Source organism: Phodopus roborovskii, unplaced genomic scaffold (assembly GCF_943737965.1).
Source record: "Phodopus roborovskii unplaced genomic scaffold, PHOROB, whole genome shotgun sequence".
Classification (NCBI taxonomy): domain Eukaryota; kingdom Metazoa; phylum Chordata; class Mammalia; order Rodentia; family Cricetidae; genus Phodopus; species Phodopus roborovskii.
Genome location: NW_026126563.1, coordinates 926706 through 950755, shown reverse-complemented (window position 1 = coordinate 950755; position 24050 = coordinate 926706). Strand labels below are relative to the sequence as shown.

General features: G+C 38.0%; 1 protein-coding gene across 1 annotated transcript in view; it reads left to right on the top strand.

Annotated features, from left to right (window-relative positions):
* Rttn (rotatin) overlaps positions 1–24050 on the top strand; it is a 117614-nt gene that overhangs the window by 34879 nt on the left and 58685 nt on the right. Inside the window, exons 17-27 of the mRNA XM_051202025.1 lie at positions 266–402; positions 1668–1839; positions 5294–5393; positions 9731–9819; positions 10752–10869; positions 14375–14471; positions 15270–15338; positions 16652–16840; positions 17336–17575; positions 20755–20899; positions 22837–22991. Coding sequence (XP_051057982.1) covers positions 266–402; positions 1668–1839; positions 5294–5393; positions 9731–9819; positions 10752–10869; positions 14375–14471; positions 15270–15338; positions 16652–16840; positions 17336–17575; positions 20755–20899; positions 22837–22991 — 1511 coding nt within the window. The remainder of the gene's footprint in view (positions 1–265; positions 403–1667; positions 1840–5293; positions 5394–9730; positions 9820–10751; positions 10870–14374; positions 14472–15269; positions 15339–16651; positions 16841–17335; positions 17576–20754; positions 20900–22836; positions 22992–24050) is intronic.

The following is a 24050-nucleotide window of genomic DNA, read 5'->3' as shown; positions in this document are numbered from 1 at the left end:
TATGGAGGTGCTACTGCTAGGTTCGAGGAAAACAAATGTCAATATATTTTCCTTAAAATGTACTTTAAAAATTATTTTACTTTTAACTTACTTTTATTTCAGTTCCTTATCTCACATAGGTTATTTTGAAAAGAAACTCTTGTTATTCAACTGCATTGAGGAGAACTGATGGATTATATGACAAGCCTATTAATTACTATTATTTTCAACTTGAAAACAATATGTATAAAACTGAATGATAATTCCTCTTAAAAACAATCCTTAGGGCTATGCTGATCCAGAAGATCCTTTAGGCAACTGCATTCTCCTTCTAAGCAAAGTGAGCCCTGAGGCAGAAGGCATTCTCCCTTGTACCACACGGCTAAAGTCTGTGCTGCGACTTTTGCTAGTGAAAAAACCTTCGTGAGTACAGTGTAACTTTCTGAGTAAAAAATACTAATGAATGTGTTCTAGGAAAGTATAGTAATTATATGAATCTGAAACAGTAGAACTAAAGAACTGGAGTATAAGGGCAAAAAGCAGCCACGATCTTTGCCAGAATATCCCAATAGTCTCTGGCCCAGTTACTAATATTGTTCTTCTCTGAAACCTCTTGAGCTGAGCCTCAGTATTCCACATGGTTCTCAGTACTACTGTCTTCTGGGCTTCTGCTTGAGTGGGTAGACTGTTAGCACAGCCTACATCATGCAGCCACTTTCCTAGTCCCAAGTCCTAAGGTCTTTCACATTTCTCCAAAAAACCAGTATTGTCAGGCCTGTCAGAGTCTGACACAGCCTGTCACTCATGGTACCGGCTTTTGTCTTAGTTTCTTTTCTAACTCCATGACAAAGGGAACTTATAAAAGAAAGAGTTTATTTTGGGCCTCAAGGTTCCAAAGGGTTAGAGTTCAGGACCATTTTAGCAGGGAGCATGGTAGCAGGCAGGCATGACACTGAAGAAGTAGCTGAGAGTTTACATATTACTGAGGAGAGAGAGAGAGACAGAGAGAGGGAGGGAGGGAGGGGAGGAGGAGAGAGAGAGGAGAGAGAAGGAGCGAGGGAAGGGAGGAGAGGAGAGAGGGAGGGAGAGCGGAGAGGAGAAGAGAGAGAGGGAGGGAGGTGGGTGGGGAGAGGGAGAGAGAGGGCACTAACTGAGAATGTTTTGGGCTTTTAAAACCTCCATGCCCACTCCAAAGTGACACCATCTCCAACAAGGCCATACTGGCCAATTTTTCCCAAACATTTTCACCAAATACAAACCCTGCATTCAAATATATGACCCTTTGAGAGCCATTCTTCTTCAAACCCATATCTTACAATTCTGTTTTTAGACCATTCATCACCATGTTACCTAGGCTATTCTCAAACTCCTGTGTTTAAATGATCCTTCGATCACATCCTTGTGCAGTTGGGGGTACAGATCTGGCATGGAGATTAACTGAGGTTGACTGTGTTATTTAGTCTCTGAAGTTTACTCAATCATTATTAATTATTCTCAGTTTCTGATGTTATTTTATATAACAAAATTGACTATATGAAAGATTTTTTTTCGTGGAAACAGGACAATATTAGGATGGCAGTCTTTATGTGGGTAGTTGTACTTTATATTGATAATTCTGTGTATTTATAAGCCTGTTTATAGATATTTACATGGCACAAAATACTGATTTAAACACCTTGTGTTTTTAGGGTCCGTTCACTAGCGTTAAAGCTTTTAGCATTTCATCTTACCAGTGAAGAAGGGGCTGATAGAAAGCGCCCATTCATAGACGCCAGAGTTCTCTCCCGAGTTACTAATCTGTTTATTGTGAAAAAACCAATTGACCTTAAATTGGATGACAGAAGAGAGCTAGTTATTAAGGTAACTATAACTTTTGAGTTTATTGCTATGTGGTAATTTGACACATTTCTATAGCATACATTTTATGTGATTATTTTTGGACTGTGTGTACATAGGGAAGGAGATGGGTAATTTGGGGCCAGTTTCTTGTATTCTATATTGATCTGGCTTCTGGATGCATTTGTTTACTGGGCAGATACTACATAAGTATATTACTCCCGACAGTTGAGAAGACTGCTACCACAGTTTAAAACCAATTTTGAAGCAAATTAAATACTGGCCAGGTTGATGGACTCTCTGGCCAGGTGCATCTCTGTGTTCTCAGAAAATGACCACAATTCATGCCTTGCAGAAGCTTTAAAAGGCAACCCCACAAGGCCACCATATTTTCTGTAACATGAAAAATAAAAGACCCAGAGACAGATATTTGGGTTCAAGCTTCAAGCTAAAGATCAGAAAAGCAAAGCAGCCAGCCACTAAGCTCTTAGCTCTAGCACAGACTAAAAGTGTTGATTCACGAGCTCTTCACCAAGCCCTAGACTGCTGCCTCTCCAGAATCCAGAGACTATCTCAGAATGCTGCTCTATCCTCAGTGTGGCTGGAGAATGAATGCCAGCTCTGAGACCCTGTTCCTGTCTTAAATTCCTCGCATGAGTCCTGGGATTAAAGGTGTGTGATCCCATTTGCTTTGATCACCTTTGTATGAGCTGTTTCTCTTTAGGACTAGATCAATTTTGTGTAGCTCAGTGTAGCCTTGAACTAACAGAGATCTGTCTGCCTCTTTTCTGGAGTTCTGGGATTAAAGGTGTTTGCCTGGCTTGTGGCTGACTTTGCTTTCTGAATCCTCAGGCAAGCTTCAGTAAATCATAACTAATATATCAGCATAGTTTTTCATCAGATCCAGTCATGGGCAAGCATATATCTATATAACCTGACATATTTCCTGCCTATGTATCTGCCTACATCAAATTAGGGGTGAGTGTATATTCTACATATTTCCTGCCAATGTAGTTCCACCCACATATGACCAAGCACATCTGGTGTTGGTGCAAATGGTTCAAACAAACTTGTTTAGGGGAGTAAAGTCTTCCAGGGACTATATATTCTCTTTAACTGAGTGTGTGTGTGTGCTGGAAATGGAAGTTGTTTGTGGCATGTCTGAAATGCACTACAGTTGGATAGCATGAGAATTTTTGTGATGACTGTTTACTTAGTTTTCTAATTTTTAAAGTCTATGTGTATGTGAATACAATGCCCAATAGAAGCCAGAAGAAGGCTTTGGATTCCCTGGAACTGGGTTTACAGATGATTGTGGCCCCTTTAGAAGAGCAGCATATGCTCTTAACCTCTGAGTTATTTCTCCAGCTCCTGTTTTTTATTTTTTCAGTTATTTCTTACAATATATTTTTATTAGATATACATATGCCATAAACGTTGGTTTTTCTCCACCATATGTGTTGCTATAGATGGGACATAGGTCCTCAGGCTTGGCAGCAAGTGCCATTACCCATCTCACCTGTCCTGATGGTGATCCAACAAATACCATTGATATAAAAACACTGGGAATTGACAACTAGGAAAAAACAAACACGTTCTTGTAAAAAAAAATATTTTAGCCTTTATATTTTAGGAGAAACACCACACACCCCATACATTTCCTCCAGGATTTGACAGTGATTATAATATTTTTTGTTTTATCTTTACTGAATCTTTGTGTGCTTTAGATGACTCCAGAAGGTTAGCACCTGTGGTCCTTTTTGCTTTGCTTTTGTCAACTTGAAACAAGTTAGGATAATCTTGGAAGAGGGAAGCTGAATTTTAAAAAATGCCTCTACAAATCTGACATGTAGGTAAATCTGTGGGTATTTTCTTGATGAGTGATAGATGTGGGAGGTGCCATCCCCTGCAGCTTGACCTAAGTTGCATGAAAATACAAGCTAAGAAAATCACAAAGAGCAAGCTTTGAGCAGTGTTTCTCCGTGTTCTCTGCTCTGAATTTTCCTCAGGGATGGATTGTGACCTGGGATTTGTGAGATGAAATAAACCTTTCCTCCTCAAGTTTGTTTTGGTTAGTATTTCATTACAGCAATAGAGAAGCAAACTATTTAGCCAGGGCTCTACCTGCATCCCTGAACTGAGAATTCTGCCATCTGTCCTCATTCTTGGTTCATTCCTGTGCTTTATAGCTTCCCATTTTCTTTTTAGCTTTTGTTTACATTTAGATGAGGTTTCCAGCATGGTAAGCTCAGGGTGGTCTTGGATCATATTGGACCAATTTTCCAAATGCTGGGGTTATAGATGTAGGTTACCATTCCCAGGTTCTGATATGGTATTTTCCATTTTGTTTTATTTTGTTTTACTGGGGAAATGCATTCTTAGTTTTGTGCTATATGGTGACCTTGGCCAGAGGATCTGAGGATCTTTATAGGATGCTTAAAAGGACCAGCTAGGGAATCAGTGAGTATCAAAATTCTATTGGTCATTGTTAGGCTTTTGTAGAGTTTGTAGAAAAGGAGGAGAGGAATTTCAAGGATTGTCTTGTGAGTCTACTGTAGGGATCTGTACTGTTTTGTTTTTTCTTGCTCTGAGACAACATTGACAAATCCACTTTACAGAGGAAAGTGTTTGCTTTGTCCTACAGGTTAGTCCATAATCAAGGAGCCAAGTCAGGAAGGTAAAGCAGAAAGCATGGAGAAACATTGTTTGCTGGTTTGCTTCCAGGGTCAAGTTAGCTACCTTTCTTATGCAGCCCAGGCCCACCTTCTTAGGGATGGTACCACTCACAATGGTCTGGGCCCTAACACATCAATTAGAAATTAAGGACATGCTCCATAGGCTTTCTCATAGGCTAATTTGATGGAGACTGTTCCTCAAATGATTTTTTTACTCTTCCTAGGTGTGTCAAGTTGACAGCAGAGATTAGCCATCACTGGGTGAAGTTAGCAGAAGGTGGGAGGAAAAAAGAAATGTTGCATTAGTTCTCTTTTTATATTGCCGCTTTTGCTATCTTAGACTGCTTTGAAGTAAGCAGGTACCAATCTCTGACTGTTAAAGCCATTGGACTTTATGGTTAAAGAATGGTTAAAGAAGAGGGAGGACCACTGGGTTTGCAGCTACAGTTTACAGCATCAAGAGACAATCTTAGGTCTGAGTTGCTTGTCTCAGCTTAGTCTGGTATAACACAGATGCTAGGAAATTTAGAAGCTCTCTAGGATATTATCAAGGGGCTAATGGATTAATGTATTGCTTATGACCTTTAGCAATAATGTTCACTAAAAAGGGGGGCTTATTTGAATAACATGACTGTTTCTTTCTGATCCTGTTTCCGTATTACCTAACACACCATTGTTGCAAATTTGCATGTACATTTTTATTTTAGTGAATTGACCGAAAGCTTTTGTTTTTATGGTATGAGCTGTAAAATTTTGTTACACGGAACTGGAAGCAGATGAAAATATATATTTTTGACTTTCAGATGGAGACTGTTGAAAAGGTATATGAAATCTTCACCTCGGATGATGTTGATCTTGTTTTGAGGAAGTCAGCTGCAGAGCAACTAGCTGTGATCATGCAAGGTAATGATTTTTTGATGTTGTTGCTCATCTAGGATTTGAGGTTGCTGTTTTAGTATTAGTTTGTAAGATGACTGTTCATAGGCCAGGTCTAGCCTCTGACCTATTTTAACCTTTAAGATAAGAATGTCTTTTTACATGTTTAGAATTGTTGAGCAAAATGAAGATCTAAGAATGTGTGACAGAGTTTACATATGATATTTACTATGGGTTCTTCACAAAAAGTTTGCTTGTCAAGTACATTGTCAATGTTTGATCTATAAAATACCATTGGAATAAGAATTATGAGTATAAAGGTTTAAATTCCTTTTAAAATTTATTGGTATGTGGTAATTTTGATTTGTACATGTTTCTCAGAGAAGTGAATGAAACAGTATTTTTTGGTAAGACAAAAATTTAATACATTGTGGGCTGGAGAGATGGCTTGGGGGTTTAAGAAGCACCTGGGTTCGATTCTCAGCACCCTCACAGAGGTTCACATCATCTGTAACTCCAGTCCCAGGGGATCTCATACCTTCTTCAGGGTTCTCAGAGCATGCTGTCAGCATAAAATATACATGTGGAGTAAACAGCCATACACATAAAAATAAATGAAAAGGAAGCATAGTAATTGTGTGTGTGTGTGTGTGTGTGTGTGTGTGTGTGGTTTATTGTTTAAAGAGAGTATGTGTGTGGGTTTATTATTTAAAAATGAACTAGTAAAAATAGTGTGCTTTGTTTGTAGTATTACTATTCCATAGGCTTTATTGTTGTGCAATTGTAAAGTCTTTGTTTTTAAATTTTCCTCATCTTTGATATATGTACTGTAATGTTTCTGGAAAAAGCTAATTTTCAAGTTTTAGAAAAACTTTTAATGATTCTTTGTGGATTTCACATCATACATTTTGATCCCACTTATCTCCCTGTCCTCATATCTGCCCTCTTCCCTTGCAGCCTTCCCCCAATCAAAACCTAATTTAAGAGAAAATTCCCAAACAAAACAAAACAAACAAAAAGAAAAAGGAAGAAGGAAAAAGAAGAAGAAAGAATCTTCTTGTAATGGAACCTGTAGTGTGGCCCATTGAGTCACAGTTTTCCCTTTAGTCCATTCATTTTTACTTGCAAGTGTGCATGAGTTAACCCTGATCCTCACCAGCTGCATTGCACAAGAGTGGCTCTGCTTCTGCTCTGGGCAGCATTCTAGAGCTGACCCTGAGGGTTTGAGAGCAAGGAGCACTGACCCTGCCACCCCCCATCTGCCTTGTTTCCTGTAGGGGAGAGAGAGAGAGAGAGAGAGAGAGAGAGAGAGAGGGAGGGAGGGAGGGAGGGAGGGAGGGAGGGAGGGAGGGAGAGAGAGAGAGAGAGAGTGAGAGAGAGAACTAGCCCTGTCCTTCACCAGCTGCAGCACACAGGAGAGTGGGCATTGCACCCTGCCTGGGTAAAACTAGAGCTGACCTTGTTGTCTGAGCCTGCCCGAGGGTGTGAGAGCAGGATAGTTTACCCCCACCCCCTCCCCATGCTGCCCCCTTACAGCAATTGTGAGAGTGGGCCCTGCACTTCATTCACTTCGGCATTACAGAAGAGCTATCCCTGGTGGTGTGAGTATAGGTGACCCAGATCTGAGGACCTGCGCAGGAGAACTGGCCCCACTCCTTACTGCAGCTACATTGTTGGAACTGGCCAAGGCAATGCTTGGGAGTTTTCCCTGGTAGTGACAACGAGGAAAAGCTGACCAACCCCACCATCACCCAGGCTTAGAACCAGGGCTATGAGTTGGTCCACCCCAGCATCCATCGAATCTATGAATTACTGGAGCATGTGAAGGGGATGAACCTACAGATGCAAAACAGCAGGCCCTCCATGATGTTTGTAGTCAGGGTTTCTGTAGGGCCCGGTCCCATAGCTGTTTAGCCCCCAAATAAACACACAGACACTTAAATCATCATAAACAGTTTGGCCGATGGCTTAGACTTCTTGCTGGCTAGCTCTCTCTTAACTATTAATCCATTTCTATTAAACTGTATCGCCATGTGGTTTTGGCTTACCAGAGAATGCTCCAGCATGTTAACTCTTTCAGCGACTGCGTGGCGTCCTACTGGTGGCTTCTCTCTGCATCCTCTCCCTATCATCTTCCTCTTGTAGCCCCACCTATACTTCCTGCCTGGCTACTGGCCAATTGGGGTTTTATTTATCAACCAATAAGAGAAACATATATACAGAAGGACATCCCCCATCAGTGTACCCAAGGAAAGACACAGTGAGAGCCCATTATAGGTGTTATGAACACTTAAAATTTTCTCTTATAGACTCAAAAGGCACATGGTTACTGTTTGACTTATTGGTTGTCCTGACTTACTGGGCTCTGGGATGAGTGTATAGTTTGAAAAAGCATAATCAGCATATTTATGTTTTTTTTTCTTATCTTCTTGAGACATAATTAAGCTAAAATACAGCTGTAAAGACTCCAGTAGACACTTTATAAATGAAGGCATATCACTGACCACAGGTATATTAAGACATGCCTCCTACTACTAATCATCATGGGAATATAAAGCAAAACCACATTCAAAAAGAAAAAACAAAGCAAGCAAACAGAAAACAAAAACCACCTGTTGGTAATGATGAGCAAAAGGGCAGCTTGATCCTCACCTGGTGTGCTACTGATAGGAAGGAATGAGGGTAGTGTAGCCATTATGGAAAACAGTATGCAATCTGGACTGCAATGAGATTGAGCAAGGTCATCATTGGGTGTATAGCCAAAGGAAAAGAAATCACTCTGCTGGAGAGATACTGCATGTGCTGACTGGTTTTAAATCAGCTTGGCACAAGCTGAAGTCAACCAAGAGGAGGGAACCTCAGTTGAGAAAATGCCTCTGTATGGTACAGCTGTAGGGCATTTTCTTAATTGGTGATTGAAGCGTGAGGGCCCAGTCCATTGTGGATGGTACCTCCTCTGGGCTGGTGATCCCAGGTTCTATAGGAAAGCAGTCCTCCTCCATAGCTTCTGCTTCCCAGTTCCTACTGTTTGAGTTCCTATCCTGACTTCATTGATCAAAAGTGATGTGGCAGTGTAAGCCAAATGAACCCCTTCCTCCTCAGTTTGCTTTAGTTCATGGTGTTTATCACAGCAATAGTAACCCTAACTGGGACACTGCACTATGTTTCATGTAGCCCTGTTTAATAACAGTAAAACAAACTGCAGAAAATGGGCTCTAAAAAATGTAGATGTTGGGCATGATACCTGTAGTCACAAGTTTCAAAAGGCGAGGCAGAATGATGTGAAGTATGTGGCCACCCTGGAATATATAGTGAGATCCTGCCTCAAAAAAAAAAAAAAAAAAAAAAAAAAAACGGAAAAGGGGACCTGGGTGTGGTGGTACATACTTGTCTTCCCAGTTCTTGGGAGGTGGAGGCAGGACCACCAAGAGGTCAAGGTCATCCTTGGCTGTAGGATGGGTTCAAGGCCAGCCTGTCCTGCCTGTAGCCCTGCCTCTAAATGAATGAATGAATGAAAGGCAGAATAGTGAATGGAGAATTTTGGTTACTAAAATTGACAACTTTTTTAGAGTATTACTTCAAAATTACTAACATTTCAAAAGTAGAGTTTGAAAGCAACCTATATTGGTTTTACTGTAAATCCACTTTTTATAGACTAGCAAAAAAAGATGCTTGCATGTTTATTGAGAATAGAGGAGAAAATTTGTAAGTCATTTGCCAATACTTGTAACTAATCTATAAACTAGCATTTCTGACTCTAGCAACATCTGTGTATGCATCTGTGTTTGTATGTGTGTTTCTCTGTATAAAATCCTTGAAGTTTTTCTTAAAATTATAATATTTGATATATGCTTACTAAATATTTTTCCAGAAATATATAGTACATTAAAATTTTTCCTTTTTATTTTCTGTTAATAACTTAGTATGAAAATCATTCATTAATAGAATGATGTTCATGTTCAACCCATTATCTACTTATTTGTTTTTGGAGAATTCTAAATATTTTAAAGTGATCTATTTGGGAAAGAGAAGAAACAATGTGGAGAAAAATTTGCATGTAGAATTAAAGTAATTCATTTGTGTTCTTAAATTCTAGTTCTATTTAGTATCTAAAATAGTTTGCATGTTTGGTAGTTTCTATAATCTTTTATATTCATATTCCATCATGGGACTAGATGTAAGAATTGCTTGTTAAATGTTTCACAGTGCATAGATACATAAAAATATTTCATTTTCTAATTTCATCCTTAGGTATACCATATTTTTACTGGTTTGGAAGTTGTGTGTATAACTGTCCCATATATTTCAAAATGTTTTTAAAGCTACAAAACACTTATTTAACTTTAATATTGTTTTATCTATAGATATTAAAATGCATGCTGTGGTGAAAAAGTTATGCTTAATTGAGAAGATAATTGGGTATTTAAATGACTGTGTGGATCAAGATGGCAAGGTAAGTCTACAAGTTTAGATATCTTTTATAGGTTGGCTTTTTTAAAGAGAGGGTGTGTTCTGTGTGTGTGTGTGTGTGTGTGTGTGTGTGTGTGTGTGTGTGTATTGTGTATGCTTATGTGCATTGAGGTTCATTTGACTATGCGTGGGTGGGTGGAGGCCAGAAGTTGAAGTTGGGTACCTTTTTCTATCACTGTCCATATTATTATTTGTTAATTTTATTTATTTTTAATTTTTTAATTTATTCTCTCATATATTACATCCTCAATTTCCTCTCCCTTCTCTCCTCCCAGTCCCCCACCTCATCCACTCCTCCATTTCCCTTCAGAAAAGGGCAGTTCTCCCAGGGTTATCAACCAAACATGACACCTCCCTTCGTAGTAAGGCTGGACAAGGCAACCCAGTAGGAGGAAAAGGGTCCCTAAAGCAGGCAAATGAGTCAAAGACAGCTCTTGTTCCCACTGTTAGAGGTCTTACAAGAAGACCAAGCTACATAACCATAACATAGATTCAGACCCATGCAGGCTCCCCAATTGTTGGTTCAGTCTTTGTGAGCCCCTTTGGGCTCAAGTTACTTCATTATGTGGGTTTTCATGTGGTGTCCCTGACTCCTGTTTCCTACAATCCTCCCCCTCTTCTATAGGATTCCTAAGATCTGCCTAATGTTTGACTGTGAGTCTCTGCATCTGTTCTCATCAGTTGCTGGATGAAGCCTCTCTGACGACATTTATGCATTATTTATGCTCGGCTCCTGTCTACAAGTATAGCAGAGTATTCTTAACTACTGAGCTGTCTCTCCAGCCCAGTATTTAATGTAATTTAAAAACACAGTAACTAATATCTTTTCATTTTAGTTTCATGTAATTCAATGACAAGGCCATAAAACTTAGACTAAGACAGTGTGGTATGTTTTATCTCATTTCCCGTTGGCAGGTTATAGAATGCTTGATTCAGCCATGCCTCACGCTCCTGAGGAAGGTTTTATATGCGGACCCAGGCATCCGCATGTCCTTGTCGCAGCAGTCTTCTCTGTTGACCCAATTGTTCAGAGGTGAGGAAATAAGTATCTGAAGGACACCAGCTCACGCTTTAAGTGCTCATCCTTTGGTGGTAGTAACATTTGCTTCCCATTGTAGTAAGAGAACAAAGCTCTTCACTATGTACTGAAGAATCCTTGTGAAAAGCACTCAGTGCTTTGTGGAGATATCTCTTAACGCTGTTGTTTCCTAAGTAGGCAGCAGCTCTGCCCCTACTGGTTAATCTGTCACTCAGTGCCTCTTTGAGGGTTAAGGGCAGCTGCTTTCTCTTCCTTTCTTTACTATCTGTGAGCTACTTGTGGTGTCACTTGTACCTCTGTTTGGCATTTTCTTATGAGATTAGACTGGGATAGAGGCTGTACACCCAGCCGAATCACACTGAGAGACTTACTCCGGGCATCTGCATATGCATAGAAGTTTTAGAAACATTTAGAAATGTGCTTTTTCTTATCATTTGGTTTTAATTCAGACCTGGGAATTTTCATATTTGACAGGGTTCTAGAGAGGAACAGAACATAGTATGAGTGTGTATTATTAAGAGAGATTTATTATATTGACCTACATGATAGGGCCCAGCGGTGGCCATCTGCACACCAGAAAGGCTAAGAACCCGGGAGCTGCTCAGTCCTGATCTGCTGAGAAGGCCTGGGAGATTCCTGGAGAGTCACAGGTCTTTAATCCCTGTTGAAAGGTGGAAGAGCTGTGGTTCAGGTATCATGGGGTATGGCAGCAGCAGCAGTATGGGCACAGTCAGGGCAAGAACTGAAGGCAGGCAGACAGAACACTTGTCCCCTTAGATCCTGTTTGGGCCGCCACCTGTTTCAGCCCAGAGGCTGTCTCTTGTCCCATTCGTTCCAGTCGAGTTCACAGTCGTGGCTGACCATCACAGTGTTCTAGAGCACTTCGATTCCTACGACTTTACCTCACTGCGTTTCACTATTCCAAAGAGGCGTTTTGATCAAACATCTCCCATATTTTGTGACCTATTAGGCACCTATAAGTGCCTAATTTTGTGACCTATAAGACAGATCAGATTTATATTGAAGTTCATAGGCAAAATAAAAAAAGTAATTTTATTTTATCATTTCCCCTTGACAATAATCTACTTACAAAGTGGGTAGGGCACAGTTTATTTAAGAAACATTTGTTAAAGCCCAAACCAGGTAAAAAGACAAATTTTTAAGGTCAAAAAATTGAAGTGGAGTGTGAAATTTTTTACGTATATTTATGTAGTGATCACCTGAAAGAATAAGTATACGTTTCTGATTTTTATTTCTTTACTTTTAAAGCATTTATTCTTTCTCTCATTTTTTTTTTTTCCTTTCTTTTTAAAATTTATTTTTTGAGATAGGGTATTGTTGTTTAGCCCTTTCTGGCTTGAACTCGATATATGGACCAAGTTGGTCTTGAACTTCAGTGATCAGTCTGTCTCTGCCTTCTAAGTGCCAGCATTACAGATGTGTTCACTGTGTCTAGCTTCCAGTTTTCTTAATTCATGTTGATAATTATCTTATTAATTTCATTTAGTCTCCCATTTATCCATATTCATTTAAATTATTCAGATATGAGTACCTGGCAGATACTAAAGCACTGTCACATGTGTGGGATGGGGTTTGAACTCAAGCTCAGGTCATGTGTATGCTAGACAAGTGCACCAGTGAGTCACACTCCCAGCTTGCAACAGTACTTTCCATGGCAACGTAAGCTGTATCCTGTTGCTATTTATAGCAATTGTTCTCTTTCATACATATGTAGGGAAAATGTCAGTTATTAATCAGCTGCTCTGCCAGGGAAATCCATTGCTCTGTGAACACTTGAGCACATACTGTGTTCTGGGTGCAGTGGGAGGCCCTTTTGTTAGAATTACAAGCATAGCAAACCAACTAACTGTCAGGAAGTCAGAGACTTTGACAAATAATTTTAAGTACAGCACAATACCTGAAGTGGGATTCCTGGTACCAGAGATAGTGCTAAATGTATTAGTGTTAGGGAAGTATTAGATAATGCTTCTAGGAAAGGATATCTAAGCTGGGATTTGAGAATTGCATGCGAGTTCAGATAGGCATGACTGATTTACTGATAGAGGAAGAAGTTATGTTTGATATCTCAGCTTGTTAGGGACAATGGGATTTGAAGGAAGGTAGATAAGGGGAATGTGGGATGATGTAAAGAGGGCAGGCAGTTCATGCAAGATCTGGTAAGCCTTAGTAAACAGCAGAGAGGGGCTATATGAGGTTTTAAATGGGAATATATATTTTAGAGATTGTTCTGTTTTAGCATGGAAGCTTGATTGACAGCTTTTAATGATTCAATAACCTTGCAAAGCTCTGACTTAGAGACTTGCTATGACAGAATCTTATACTGTATGTCCGGGTAGAAACAAATTTAGTATTCATTACATCATTACAGAGGGAGGAAATTGAGGTCTCAGAATTTAGAGTCTTGGGCATAGTCATAACTAGACATATGGTAGAGGCAGAAGAACTCTAACTTCTTGTCTTGGCATTGGGGCAAGGGAGTGGGAGAAAGAAGGGGTGGGGTTAGAGGAATGAAAACTACGGATGGATCAGAATCCCTTTGAAACCTCTCTACTTTGTAAGCTACTTAAAAATATAGCAAGAAAGTAGTGTCTATTATATTTGAAATCTGTAATAAGCTTAACATTTTATGGGAGTAAAAGTTAAGGTAAGGATCTAAATCTATCTTAACCCCATGCCATAGCCAGCTGTGTTCCAGAAATTTCTTATGTATTTAAATATTCCAAACCACTCTGTCTCTGCTGAGTGGAAATATCAGTTTAACATTTGTTCTTTTTTATATGACTCTTATTTCTTTACTTTTTAGATTGCAGTTATAGTCATACTAATTGTGTATTTATCTTTTCTTTTTTCTTTTCTTTCTCTTTATGATAGCCCTGGCTGTCCTGGAACTCCCTTTGTAGACCAGGCTGGCCTCAGACTCACAGAAATCTGCCTGCCTTTGCCTCCTGAGTGCTGGGATTAAAGGTGTGTGACAGCACCACCCAGGTTATGTTTTCTTACAATTAGGAAAACTATTTTTAAAATTCAGATTTCTTGTTTGTACTTCTATAAATTTGAAGATTCTGTATTGTTATTATTCATGTACAACTATTGTTCCAGTTTCTTTAGAACTTCTTAGTTTTTAAACTGTGAAAGCTGTGTTATTGGAAATGTTACAGAAGTAGGTGAAGCTTTTTTAATTTAAAGGACTAGTCCGCACATGTGACTCCTGGGCCAGTAGGGTCAGCATTTCCTGGGAACTTGTTAGAGATGAACATTGAGAAATATATATAGATTGAGAAACTGTTTTATGTATCTACTGGCAATTCCCATGCATTTGATAGCTTGAACAATATTAAAACACTTTTTAGTGATGTCAGTTTTCCTAGGCTAATGATATATTTCTCTTTCTTTCAAGTTAAGACATTTTAAAAGCTGCAGTTCATTATTTCTAGGCGTGAAAATTATTTATGAAGTCGCATTGCTTTTTATTCCCCAGTTTCCTTGATATTTCATGAAGACTGTACTGTGGTGACTGAAGTTGGGGCATTGTTTTGTCTTCTGTTGTTTGATGAGGTGTCAAGAATGGATATGTGGTGAGATACAAGGATTTTTATTTGTTCGTTTTTACCCTTAGCTATCTAAGGTCTGATGCACTCCTACAGCAGTATATTGAGTTTCTTTGACTTAAAGTCTTTCCATGCTGTACACATGTGTTATGCTTTTTGATTTGAATAATTGCTATTTAAAAACCCATAGGTTCAAAAAGTCACCCTACATTATATTTTTGAGTATAACTAAGTGTATAAAATTTAAGAAATTATTACAGTGATTTCTGTCTTGCATGTGTTTTTAGTAGATGTTTTCAGCTTTGTGTACTTTAAAGATACTATTTTAAAAAATAGAAAATCATTAGAACGATAGTCTTTGATTAACATGACCTTAAGAAGCATTAGGGATCTGGGTGTGGTGGCTCTTGCCTTTAATCCCAACACTTAGGAAACAGAGGCAGGCAGATTTCTGTGTTCACATCTAACCTGATGTACAAAGCAAATTCCAGGACAGCTAGGGCTGTTACACAGAGAAAAACTGTCCCAAAAAACCAAAATTCTTCCCCCCCCACGCCAGAAAAAAAAGCACCAGTGGGAGGGGCCACAGAGTTCACTTGGTAGTTTATCCACTGTGTTATATGAGTCCTTTTGATATGAAACTACAAAACCGAAATTTAATTTACTCTCACCTCAGGTGGTGGCAAACACTTGACTACACTGAATGTTAGTTAGGCTCTGTTTTACTCTCAAGTGCCCTGTGCGCGGATGGATGCCTGTGCTGCACAGAACTTTGGCCTGCTCAGTTTTCTTTTTGTTTCTCCTCCTCCCTCCGCTTCCCCATAGGTCTGTTGATCCTTCTAATAAACCGTCTGTGCCATCAGTCTTCAGTTTGCCTGTTTCAGTCTTTAGAAGGTAAGGGATTCGTCTTATTTTCATGAATGATAAACTGTTGTTTAACGAAGGAGAATTGATGTCTGTATTTTTTTTTTTTTTTTTTTTTTTTTTACAGTTTTCATTTTGTGATTCAGTCTTTTGATTTGTAGTACTTTCATATTGTTTCCAGCGTGGTTCTTTGGAGGGTCAATAAGTGCAACTCCCTGTCATCAGCTTTTTATTTCAATCTCTTGCAAACGTAATGGAAAGCTGGAAGAACTACGGTGTGTGCCTGTGATCCCTTCAGCCCTGAGTCATTATTGCTAGCATTGTTAGCAATTGTTCACACACCATCACTTTCTCCACATATAACCTCTGTTTTCAACCATTTGAAAATAAGCCTTAGAAGTAATTTTTCACTTTTTAAAAATGCAAGGTACTGTCACAATCATGTGCTGAATTTGATTTGTATTCATTTAGAACTTGAAAACATGCAAGTCATTCTTTTTGTATAATACATATGAAATTTATGTATAACCCTTGTACCTTTTTCCTCAATAAGCAAGTACTGTGAAGGTGAAGATGTAGGTGTTGCTTGTAGTCCAGAAACCCCTTCCATTCTTCTTCGTTACTTGTTACTACTCCAAGATGTAATCCCGTGTTAATTTCTATAGCTATAGCCTGTTTTTGCTGGCTTTTGAAGATTATCAATGTAGTACATTCTTACATTTGGTTTATTTTATTCCTCTTGGAAGGACTTGTCTATGTCATTTCATAAAGTGATATTTTATAGTGTTCTTCATTTAGCCATACTGTCCAAGTTCAGAATTTTTCGTATTTCTGACTGACGCTTGAATTTACTTATATGTTTTGCATGAGCTTGAATGATTTTTTTTTCTAGTACTTATTTAAAACTTCTTTTTAATTCATGTAAGATAAATTTGGAGACAATTGTATAGCTCCCCTGAGAGCGTGATTTTGTCCGTCTGTACAGTAGGTGTCGTAGCAGCACCCGTGTAAATGGAGAAATGGTGAGAAAGTTACCATGCATGTTTTAGCCAAGCAACTTTAATGCTTAATTTGCTGTAGTCATTGTTCCTGACTTCAAGGAGCACTGGCTATGTCTGCAATCATCCTAAAATGTAGAACATAGCCATTCATCAACTAAGAGTAATGAAGAATTTTGGAATAAGGAGGAGAGTGAAAGAATAATAAAAATATTATATAAAATGTGATAATTTTAATGTGTCTAGGAAATATGGGAATCACAGAATTGGCTGTCACTGCTGGCTCTTATTTGAGCCCTATTTAAAAAATTAAAGTTTGTAATTATTTAAATTCCTTTTCTTTAGGTATCATCTACCAGTTTATGTGGTTGGCCACCATGCTGTCAGTCCTTACTCAATAGTTTTGCCATTATCCACTGAGTGTTTGGCCTTGAAGCCCGTGTCAGATATGCTGAGAATAGCTTGGAACCTGGCATGGTATCATGGAAGTGATAATCTATTGAAAGAGATGACCTCTACAGCTAAAATTCAAGAGTAAGTAGTTATATTAAGATAATCACATGGAATTAACTAGGCTTCACTTTTTCTGTAGGTTAAAAGCTTTTTGTTACTGAATATTATCAACTGATTCTAATTTAGATTATATTTTCACTTTGTTTTAGAGCTGTGCTTATTAAAATTATATAAAGCTAGAAAAGGTTGTATTCTATGCTTAGAAACTATATAGTTGTAGTTAAAGGTGCTATGGCATTAGAGTAAATCTCAATAAGTGTACCTGAGACTGATTCTACTTCTAGACATCCTATATTAGAGTGTCAATCATGAGGACGAAAAAGTCAGTATCCATAGTTAGAATGTTAATATAAAACTACGACATTGATGGATTTATATGTTAGCTTTCTTTTAACTATAAGGTAACCTTTAAGGAAAAGCAAATGTAGACAGAAAGAATTTCTGAGGGAGGCTTATGATAGAAATAAGTCGGAACTTACATTGTTCCTTTTTAAATTTCTTCTTTTTCATGCTTAGATTTTCAGGTACACTGCAGCTGTCCACAGAAGATATCCTTACACTGAAGATCACATACACAGCTAGTGGGCTTCAAGACTGCCTTAATTCCATTGTTCAGGCTGGAGGCCACAGGGACGTGAGGGCTGCTATCACCAGGATGAGTTTTTATCTTTTGAATGACAAACTGTCTTTGAAGGATGACATTGGTCCATGTGGGATTACCTTAAAATCCTTGGCTTGGCACACTGTTCTTAACAGGTTAGTGTAAGATTAAGGCTCCCAGTTTGAAAAACTTAATTTGAATTATGTTTAGGATCATCTTCAAACCTTTGAAGAGAAGAGTATATATTTGTATAGTTGTTATCATGCAGGAAATGCTTTTTATAGAAAGAAAAGCTCCAGAATAGTTTGTTATCTGTGACAAATAATAGCAGAAGAGAAAAACTGACCATAGTTCTGACATTCCTGAAGGGATGAGTTTTATTTATCAACCTAGCCTAGAAAACTTTATCTCACAGAAGTAAATAATCAGGATACCACATGGATGAACCATACTGTTTGTTATTCCTGTCCATATTTTAAATGAATTGAGACATTAGTAGACTGATAAATAGGTTTGTTATATCTACTACTGGCTGTTTTGTGTTACTTACATTTTTTTCTCAAATAAGTGGTTTCATTTTTCTTCCTGATTAAATTTCATAAAGTTAATGCTTATATGGCTGCCTTTTGATAGTTGTTGGAAAGATTCTAGCTTACAAATTTCAAATGTTGAACTGAGAGCACATGGCTACATTTGAAACAGGACTGAGACGCCCTCTTTGCAGTTTTTCATTTTATTGTGCACATGAGTAGTGTAAATGTGTAACTTTCTGAATAAACACAGTGTATAATTTTCAAAATGATAGGTCATATGAGTTTGTAAATTTGAACTCCTCTAGTTCATTAAGAGTTGTAATAATAATAAGCCTCTCCAGTGGTGTGCCAAATCAGCTAGTGAAATAGCTTTGTTGAAGAGTTAGTGGCTTGATTTATGGTATTTTCAAATTAGGTATTTGAAAAAATAATTATATGAAGTATAATTTCATGTATTATTATATTAACATATGAATTAAATTATATGAAAAGTAAAAGCAGCAGACATGAAAAATATCATTTTTTTTTTCTCACAGCTGGATCAAAAATGTCACTTTTTAATTGCTTTACCTTTTACTGTTGTCTGTGCTCTTATGGTTATTTGTGATAGATCTTTTATGGAAGCATTGTTGTATCATGTGCTGCTGGTACAACATTTCACAGCCCCCTAGTACACTGTAGCTTGAAATAGGCCACAGTGGGGTTATTATACTAGGGTAAACACAGCACATTAGTAGTCTGTTTTATCAAACTTCTCCTTTTACATATGCCAACTAAAGCATGTACAAACTTTGCAGTTTCAATATATTTGATATATTCTATTTGTCAAAACATTAAATGGCAAAAGCCATTAATGTATCTTGACCTCATTATAGACATAAGCTTTTATTTTGCACATTTTCACTGTAATTGCATGCTATACCACACTGAAGCAGAGGCTTTCTAATGTACCAATAGAAGCCTCCAGGCTAGTTCAACTTGTGCAGTACCAGTGACTATAAGTGAGTGTCACATTTCACGGACTGTACAGTGTGTGTATATTCCATAGCTGTGAATCTACTATATCCTTACATTCAACTAACTGTGGATTGAAATACTAAAAAATGATTGGCTGGTCAGATGGCTTAATGGTTAAGAGAACTGATGCTCTTGCAAAGGACCAGTGCTCATTTTCCAGTGCCCACACTGGGTGGCTCAGTCTTACTGGGCACCTGCTCACACGGTACATACACTACCTATAAATAAACAGTCCCCCCCAAAAGAAGTAAGTATCTGTGATGAAAGGATGTTTTTCCATGTTGCTGTTTCCCTAAACAATACAGTGTATAACAACAGTGTGCATGATATTTATATTGTATTGGGTAGCCAAAGTAATGTGGAGGTAATTTCATGCTTGTGGGAGAATTTGCATAGGTTATATGCAAATACAATGCTTTGCTACAGAAAGGACTTGAGTAATTGCAGATTGTGGTGTTAGGGGCCTAATTAATGCAGACCGGGGAGTGCCAGAGCCCACAGAGATGATCCCATGGAGTCCCCTTCTGCTAACAGGCATTCACCTCCAGTGTGAGGACCTTTGGACTTTGACTCTAACTTCTTGTTTTGAAGTATTTCTTTATAATTATATCTACTAATATGTTCTTTAAATTTAGAATTAATCGTAACTGAATTTGCATATGACATCTCTGCAGTCATTTAAATATAATTTCTTCTCTAATTTTTCTTCTCATTTGCTCTCAGATGAAACATGTTTGTTCATGTTTCCTCTGTCACCATGATATGATGACTTTTAAAAGGGAAGTAGTAATGTGGGATGGAGTAGATAAAGAAAAAAGAATATTGTCTTTTCACCCCCTAGTGATTTAGCAAACATTTGTTTACCTACTAAGTGCTAGGCCCTTCTAGGAAATTTAATAGTAAGCAAAACAAATATGTCCCCTGCTGTGGTATAACTCATGGTGAAGGCAGCAGATAGTGTTACTCCATCAACATATTGATAAAGCTCCTTTGGGTATTTTAAAATAAGCTATTACCAGTATTGCTAAATCTCATTTCTCTTCCTGATTGCCTTTTTAAAAAATGATTTTCCAAGCTTTACCCCCCTTTTTTTTTAATCTACAGAAGTTTTCTTGTTTATCAACCATCTTGCTATCTTACACCAGTGTTTGCTTAAGAATCTGAGAAAGCTGGCTTGGCTTTTGTTATTCTGAACTTAAAATGAGTCTTCCTAAGCCTCCTATGAACATATTGCAAAAATCTAGTAACTTCTTTGCAAGTGTGTTTGTGTGAGTGCATGCGTGTGTTTCCTTCTTCACTCTGCCACACTGATTCTCACATTTGGTCCGACTTAGGTTTGAAATAGTAGTTCTTATCAGTGAAGCCTGACACTGCCAGTTTGAAAATGCACAAGTAGAGGGAGTGTTTTCCTCCCTGGCATCCCCTTTGGCACTTTTCCTGAAGTTTCTATCTTAGTTTTGGCAGTACTGGGTAAACCTAGAGTCATAAATGGGAGGCAAGTATTTTACCCCTGAGCCTCAGCCCCAGTTGAGTTTGCATTTTTCTCTTAGTGACTACTTTTTACTTCATTTTCTTTCATCACTAAGTTCGTCACATGTTTTCTCTACCATGACTGGGGTTTTGGAAGACAAATGGCTTTCTTCTATCTGTTCATTTCCCAGTACTCTAGATAATTATCTTAGGAAATATGTGCTTGTGTTGACTGAATACATTTGATAAACAGTGATGATGTGTGCATTTTGAAGAGCTAGAAATCATGATTACTGTCATTTTCTAAAATACAGGTTTTTACAAGTACTTCCTGCTTGCACTGAAGATGAGAAACTGCTAATCGATATCATACATTTTTTGAATAAGTTAATAAAGGAACAAAGAAAAAATCCATCAATAGGACTTTTACACTGGATTCTAGAGTTACTTCTTAGGCATGTAAGTATGTTCAAAGAATTTGAATTTTTGGTTTGGGAAGGAACTTACTTGGAAAAGCCACTTATATTGGAAAGGATAATTTTTTTTTTTTTAAATAACATATGCTTAGTGAAACAATTCTTACTTTGTGGTGAATACACATTGCAGTGTGGCCTTTCTGATATGATTGACTGTTTTGCTTTTGTCCGTTGTTTTTAATGGACATTCCATAGAGTGAGCGTCTTTGCATCTTGGTGTTTAATAAATCCAGTTCTGTTTGTGAATTTTTTTGCTATATTTTAATTTTTTTTAATGCTACTGAATTTTAAAAAGTTTTTTATGTACTTTTGGGAATTTCATACAATATATTTTTATCATATTTTCCCTCCCCTTACCACTTCCAGATTTTCCCCTGCCTTCCTACCCACCCAACTTTGTATTCTTTTTTCTTTAAAAAGACACTAAAAACCCAAATAAACAACAACAAAATAAGAAGCAAAAGATGCTAGCACGTGGTGTGCGCTTGCACCCCCCCCCATATCCAAGAAACCAAAAATGTCACATGGAATCTATTTATGATGGCCACCATTCCTGAGCATGGGGATTCCCCTGAAGTGTGGCTGATACACCCAGTGTCTTTCCATTGGGAAAAACAAGCAAACTAACTAACTAACTAACTAACTAACTAACTAACTAACTAACTAACTAACTAACTAACTAATTTCCCTTGTCCCAGCAGCTAACAGTTGCAAATAGCTTCTGGATAAGGGTGGGACGGTGTGCCTACTTCTTGCAGCTGGGATTTTTGCCTGTCTTGAACTTGTACAGGTCTTTTGCATGCTGTTACAGTCCTTTTGGGGTCATATGCGCATCAATCCTGTTGTCTACAAAGCACTGTTCCCTCTAGCTCCCACCACTTCTGGCTTTTACAACTTTTTGTCTTTTCTTCTACACTGATTCCTGTGTCTTGATACAACATCCCATTTAGAGTTGTGTGGTTCGGAGTCTCTTAATTTTCTGTGCATTACCCATTTGTGGGTCTGTATGTTCATTACCATCTACTGCAAGAAGAGGCCTGAGAAATACTGTGATCTGTGGGTATAGCGGTATGTTAGTAGGTGTCATTATATTGCTTTGTGCATTTAGTAAGATAATAGTAGTAGGTTTTCCTATAGGGCCTAGTGTCATGTGTGGATTCCATTTCACAAAGCAAGGCTTTAATCCATTTTTAAAAAAATAGATAAATAAAGTGGTTAGTTACTCTATAACATTTGTGCCACTATTGTACCAATGGGTATAGGCAGGTACCATTATCTTGGAGGCTTTAAAGTTGGATGAGGCTGATGATTAGTTTTCTTGTAGCACCTTCCAGCACTGTGAATGTTAGTCAGTAGGGGTGAAGCTTCTAGTTGAACTGACCAGCTCTGTTTCTCCATGTTCTATGGCATTCGTATTTGGTATTTTCAGCAGTGGCGTATTACTTTTAGGTTGTAGTATGTAAAGAGAAATATCAAAATATCAAAAAAAAGTCTTAGTGTTCTATTGCTGTGAAGAGATATCATTACCGTGGCAACTTAAAAGAAAACATTTAATTGGGGCTTGCTTAAAGTTTCTGAGGTTTTGTCTATTATCAGCATGGCAGGGAGCATGGTAGCATTTGGGCAGAGATCATGGTGCTGGAGTAGTAGCTAAAAGTTTCACACCCAGATTCACAGGCATCAGGACAAGAGAGTGATGTTCTCATTTGTTCCCCTCAGTTCTTTGTAATGGATGCACTTTTTTCTTATTGACATAATACATTAAGACCATGTTGAATTTAGAATGTCTTTATAAATGCAGTTAAAGCCTAGGCCTGTGAATTTTTCTAGTTAGATAATAACACAGCAGCAAGAAACTTAAAGGAAGCAACATATATCAATCAGAGAAAAAGTATGTTTTAAAAATGTTTATGTTTTTAGAATCCAAACCCACTGTTAGACCTGCTGGTTCTGACAGAATCACAAGCACGAGGAGAAACAGATCACATCCGTACTGCAGTCAGACAGCAGCTCCAGAAAGAACTGATCGCTCTTCTCAATTCCTTGTTGCTGGTTTTCATGACAGTCACGGACAGGTACCATTTGTGTTGTTTGCCATTTGGGTTCATTAATAGAAAGTATACTTTTCTTTGATTTCCAAGACTTCTTAGTTCTTTCTTTCTTGACTTCTTTTTTAGTTCTTTAAGTTAAGAAGTAAAGACTATTCATCAGATAGACTCAATGTGTTTGTGTTTCTGGTAGAGCCTGGTTTTAATGTTTTTTTTTTAATATACTAGACATGTATGTATATATGTGTTGGAGGAAAAATAAAATGATTTTCCTCCGTTCTCACACTATGGTCAGCATAGAGGACTTTTGAGTCTTAAAAGTTGCTTTTCTCCCCATCAGGGGACAAATAATTCTTTACCAGCAATAACACTTGGGTTTGTCTAACTGGATTTAATGTGACACAGTGTACTTGGAAATTGCATGTGGTCTCAAGCATGTCCTTCTCATTCTCACCTTCTGATGCTCTTTGGTAGGTCCAAGTCTTTCTGCCTGTGTTATGGCAGACCAGTTGTTACCTAGAGTACTGACAGTCCACTCTAGGGGTTGATTAGTTAACATGAGTGGCTTACAGTATTTGTGGACATGATTACTTACATTTGCTGGTTTATTAAAAGGTTATGACAGAGCATATGGATGGAAGGATACACAAGGAATACTGAATGGGTGCGATTTACTTGCCTTCTTTGGGTCCCCCGACTTCAGGAACCGTTCCATATTCAGCTATTCACAAGCTCTCTAAACCTAGTCCTTTGGGTTTTCTGGAGATTTGATATTTATGATTGTTAATGATTAGGTAGAAAACCCAGCAGGGCAAGTGTGTTACAGTATTCTTAGCCTTTCTGGGAAGTATTCCTCCCTACATGGTATGAGTCTGAAAGCTTTAGAAAGAGGAGTCTTAATGATCTATGATGTACTCTCAGGAAAGGATAAGTCAGAAATGTCTTCATTGATTTTGATATATGTGTTATCTACGCTGGTCTGAAACTCCCTCTTCCTCACCTTCCCAAATAGCAGTGATTTTTTTTTTTTTCTATGTGTCTCCAAGATGGAAAAGAATGAGAAGATTAACATTTCTAGGAGAAGAG